This window comes from Mesitornis unicolor, unplaced genomic scaffold, assembly GCF_000695765.1.
Source record: "Mesitornis unicolor isolate BGI_N332 unplaced genomic scaffold, ASM69576v1 scaffold15841, whole genome shotgun sequence".
In the NCBI taxonomy this organism is placed as follows: Eukaryota; Metazoa; Chordata; class Aves; order Mesitornithiformes; family Mesitornithidae; genus Mesitornis; species Mesitornis unicolor.
Window position 1 is genome coordinate 1 of NW_010165916.1, and position 5,017 is coordinate 5,017.

A 5,017-nucleotide genomic window follows, 5' to 3' on the forward strand; every position below is an offset into this window, starting at 1 on the left:
GCAATGCCATTGCCGTTTGTGCAGACATCTATCTTGAGGCTTGAGGCCAGCAGCAGCACTTGTGAAGGGGCTGATTTGTGACCAGGCAAAGCTGAGTACTTTCTGCTCTGCTTCTTCATGTCAGGTTGGACTCTGACTCCTGGTGAAGCAGTGTTTGTTTAGACTCTAACGATCACCAATGCAGCATGGGGCCCCAGAGCAAAATCACCTTTGTAAAGTTACAGCTCGAAAACAGTGGAGGGCTACAGAAATGTGTTGACACAGCAAAAAAAAGGAGATTTAAAAGTTTGGGTGTTTTTTCTCCTGCTGTCTGGTTCCGTGGCACTGTGAAGGTTTCTAACAGACTGGGGGTGATGGCCTCATCCTCTATCTAGTAGAAGAAAACCTTGAAAAGCTGTTTGGAGGAGCAGAGCTCTCATGCTAATAGCAACTAGGTTTGTGGTCTGTGGTCACTAAAAAGTGAAAATATAGAATAGGCTATTGAAATGACCTATCAGAGCCTGAAAGGCAGCCCTGCAATTTGGGAGGTGTGCTGAAGTGAGGAGAATTTTCAGGGACCTTGGTGATAGATCAGGCTGTGACAGAGAGCTGGAAGGCCCAGAGCTTTGCATTGCTGGTAAGTGGTAGGAATTCACAAGGCAAAAGAAGCCTCTCAGCCCAATGTGGAGAACCAGAAAAGCAGGAGGTCTAATTGGGCTTAGGAAAGGAAATGGGAAAAAGAATGAAACACCCAGAGCTGAAGGAAAGGCTGAGACTTGGCAGGGTTGAGGAAGAGGAAGATGGGCAATCAGGTCCCAAATACACACTGCAGATGCACAGGAGGGCAGGAGACGTCTGCTGCTGTCCTGTTCCCACAGAGGAAGACCTCACCGAGAAGCTGGATGGCACAGCAGCTGATGGCCACCAAAGCAAGGACAGCTTATGGGTAGTGGAGTAGAAGGGACCATAGGGCCACAACAAGGGGCACTGCCATGAAAGAAAACCTCCAGGCAATAGAAAGGGAGAAGGGTGAATCCCAGCCTTGGTTGCCATGAGGTTGTCTAAGTGAATGAAACGTGTGAGTGCTCAGCGTGCATACCTGTATGCAAAGTCTTATGAATAACAGCAAAGCAACTAAAAATATGCATTAGCAGGGAACATTTTCCACAGGGTCCAGAAGGGAAAATATTGGGTATCACCTGCCAACAAAGATTATTTTTCATTTGCTGTGACAGAAAGCGCAGTGTGTTTGTGTGCATTTCCGTCATGTGCTCTGGGCTTTTTCTCAGAGTAAAATGGTAAATTTTGCTTGGAGGATGTGAAAGCAAATGAATGTCTGGTGACAAAGCTTGCTAGGGGGAAGAGGAAAGGTTGGGGCTGTCACCAGTCTGCATGTTCCAGGGCACAGGGGGGATTACAAAGACCCTTAGAGCTGGAGAGAGATGCATGTACCAGACCTGACTGGCTGCCCAGGCTTATCCAAGGGGTTTAATGTCTCACATTGAGATGCTGTGATGGGATGTGCAAGATTCACTTCTCTCAAGCAGGTACAGGGTGATGATATTCTACCACCATTACAGCAGAAACTGTGAGTTTCTGTCTTAGGAGCCTCACAAAAGCAAATCAGAGTTTTCCCTTGTGATTTGTGGCACAACGCTAGGTGCAAAAAAATGTGTTTAAAACACAGCTATTTGGTAAATAGGCCCTTTGGGAAAGGAACGTGCTTCTTATATAGTCAATTTTTTTAATGTATTGCAGGAAGGAAATGTGTAGGCACATCAGTCCTAGCCTTGCAAATCTGTAATACCTCACTTGAGGTACAGCACAGCACCGAGCTTAACTGGAGATAGCACAGAACTACCTCTGCCCTCGCCTATAGGCAATGTGGGCAATGGGGCTTTGACCAAGGTGTTTGCCTTCACGGGAGAGTGTCCTTGAACCCTGAGTCCTCCATGGCTCTGGCCAGAGGGACCACTCAACTTAGGTCTGCACCCCAAGGGATGGAGTGCATGACCAGCAGAGACGTGATGTGCAAGCAGTGCAGGCTCCACTTCCTTCTGCCGGTAGACAATGCTGAGTTTGCTCCACAACATGAGTTGTTCATGCGACAATCAGGAAATGGGGATTGGCTGGGAAAGGCAGGAGCAAGGCAGAGAACGTCTGCTTGCAACCATCTGAGGCACAGCCTGGTACGACATGCAGAGCCCATCCAGCCCATAGGATGGTCCTGCAGCTGCCAGGCCCATGCGAGTCATGGGGCACCCTGCATCCCTCCCACAGGCTGCAACCTCCCTCTTCACACACAGCAGGGTCTCCTGGCCAGACTGGCCACTACCTCCTGGACTATGGGGTCAGGTTTCCCAAGGCCAGCCAAATTTGACTGGAAAAAAACAAGTTATTTTTGTCATTTAGTAACGAGATCTGGCTCCCAGCCCAGATCTGTGTCCTAGAGTTCAAATAGCTGGAGAGTTTGTGCCTGGAGCTAAGGGCTTGTGCAAGTCCCAAGTGGGTGGGGTGGCCATGGAGCATGTTATAAAGAAACTTTAGGGAGCTGAGCACACACTGCAAGACTGAGAAGAGGGAGAAGAAGCGATATGGGAGAGCTTCATGTCCGCTCGCTTCTGGTGACGGGGGCCAACCGGGGAATTGGCCTGGGCCTTGTTCAGCATTTCCTGGGGCGACCAAAGCCACCCGAGTGGGTGTTTGCAGGATGTCGGGACCCCAAGGGGCAGCGAGCACAGGTAAGGCTGGGCTGGGATGCAGTGGGTTGTGCTGGGGGACAGAGGGACAGGGTAGGAGGTTGCTGCAGAGAAAGGGCTTGCAAAGGGCTCGAGCTGCAGCCCAGCACCCCAGAGGCTGCAGAACAGGACAGCCACGTTGGGATGGTTTTGCATGGCTTGTGCAGAGGGGACAAGGGACCTCAGCAACAAAAGTAATCACTTACTTGCTGCTTCCTATTTCCTCAAGGCCTTGTGCCTGCCATCACAGGGTGGGACATGAAGCAGTGTCACATGGTGTGTGTGGGAGGCACAGAGCCCCATCCAACGGGAGTGGGGCAGCCAGAGCTGTGTGCTAGGCATGAGGTGTGGCAGGGATGGAGCTGGAGTGATATGGGTCTTGTGTGGGAAAGGCTGAGCCTCTTCACAGCCCCTCCTGCCTCTCCATGCCCACGCAGTGCCCTCTCTTGCAGGAGTTACAGAATTTGGTCTCTAGGCATCCCAACCTGGTCATCATCCCACTCGGTAGGTGTCCTGAAGTGAGTGTGGTCTCTCACCCCCGTTCCCCTGGAGAGTGGCCAGTGCTGTGCACTGGGAGGGAGCTGTACCAACAGGCCAGTGCCGGCGGGGACATAGGGCGCTGCCATCCCTCCTGCCCATGGCCAGCCCCAAGGACATGTCTCTGGGGGAACACAGGGAACCCCAAGCCACCATGGGGATGCTGACCTGCCCTGCACTGACTCTGCAGATGTCACCGACCCCGCCAGCATCAAGGCAGCTGCAGTCAGAGTTGAGGAGCAGCTGGGGGGCTCGGGGTTGAACCTCCTCATCAACAACGCTGGGATGCTCATATGCAACACAATTGATAATGAGAAAATGGAGAACATGACCCGGATTTATACCACCAACACAGTTGGGCCCCTGCTGATGAGCCAGGTGAGACCCTCACCAGAGCTGGGCTGTCCTGGGGGCATGAAGGGACAGTGGGAGAGTGTCCTGGATCCAGTCCAGCATCCAATGGGCTCTCAGTCAGTGAGAAGCTCGTGGAGCCACGGGCTGAAGCTTAGGAGCTGGAGCAGTCTTCGGCAATGTAAACAGGAGGGAGGGGGCTCCAGTGCTGGTGCCAACATTGCCTGCTGTGGGAGCTGGTCCTCACTCCTGTGCTATGTCCATGTACACACCTATTTCCTCTCATCATCCTGCAGGCGTTCCTGCCCTTGCTGAAGAAGTCTGCCCAGAGGAGCCTGGGCTCAGCACTGAGCTGCAGCAAGGCAGCCATCATCAACATGTCCAGCTCTGCAGGCTCCATTGAGGAAGTCTTTTTATGGGATCAAGCACATATTGTCGCATACCGCTGCAGCAAGGTTTGTGCTGTGCTGAATATGGGTCCAACCTTCTTTTCTTAGCAAACAACTGCACAAGCCCTCCAATGTCTCCTCCCTCCATCCCTGCACTACTCTGCACTGTTACTGAGCTCTCGTCAGTCACTGGACCCCCTCTCATGGCACATTCTTCTGCCTGTGCCAGTAAGGGGTCTGGATGTATTCCCTTGCAGCCCCCCTTCCCCTCCCACCACCATCCCTGCCCTGTCTCCCCGCAGGCTGCTCTGAACATGCTGACCAAGTGCCAGTCCCTGGGGTACCGGGAACATGGCATCCTCTGTGTTGCTCTGCACCCTGGCTGGGTGCACACTGACATGGGTGACTCCGTTGGACACACGGTAGGATTTTCACTATGGTGGGTCCATCAGGGCCGCTGTGCTGATTTTCCACAGGACAGAGTTGCTGCCCTCAGCCTCTGCCCATGACCTCCCTGCCTGCCCCATCTCTGTCTGGCCCCGGGTGCCCCCATCCCCTCAGCTCCCTACTCAACCCCTCTGCCTGGAGCTGGCAGCTTTCCCCTCACCCTCCAGCTGCTCCTTCCCCAGCCCTGGCTGTTCCTGGGCAGCCCTTAGCCTGGCCTCAGGCACCGGTTGCCTGTCCTCACTCTTCTCCACAGCCCCCTGTGACGGTGGACGCCAGTGTGCGAGGGATGCTGAAGGTGCTTTCCTCCCTCTCCGAGAAAGACACCGGCACCCTCCTGGACTGGGAAGGGAAGGTTGTTCCATGGTGAGATGCCAGCCTGGCCTCCTGGCAGCGGGGCCTGTGCCGCTGCTCCTCCCTACCCCACGTCCTCAATAAACTCCTGCCCAAGAGCCCCTGGCTCTGCTGCGCTCCTTATCCCAGGATGTGGTGGTGCCTGCAGCCGCCCACCTGACCCTCTGCTGTTGCTGATGTCAGGGCCCCTCTCCCAGGACTGGGGTTGCCCGGGGCCTCAGGGCG

The 5,017-nt window shown here is 54.2% G+C and overlaps 1 protein-coding gene across 1 annotated transcript; it reads left to right on the top strand.

Annotated features, from left to right (window-relative positions):
• The first annotated feature begins 2,573 nt into the window (after positions 1–2,573).
• LOC104548697 (uncharacterized oxidoreductase C663.06c-like) lies at positions 2,574–4,808 on the top strand. The gene is made up of 6 exons (XM_010194793.1): positions 2,574–2,720; positions 3,170–3,221; positions 3,445–3,632; positions 3,902–4,060; positions 4,297–4,416; positions 4,695–4,808. The coding sequence occupies exons 1-6, from the start codon at positions 2,574–2,576 to the stop codon at positions 4,806–4,808; spliced, it is 780 nt and encodes a 259-aa protein (XP_010193095.1).
• The last annotated feature ends 209 nt before the right edge of the window (positions 4,809–5,017 follow it).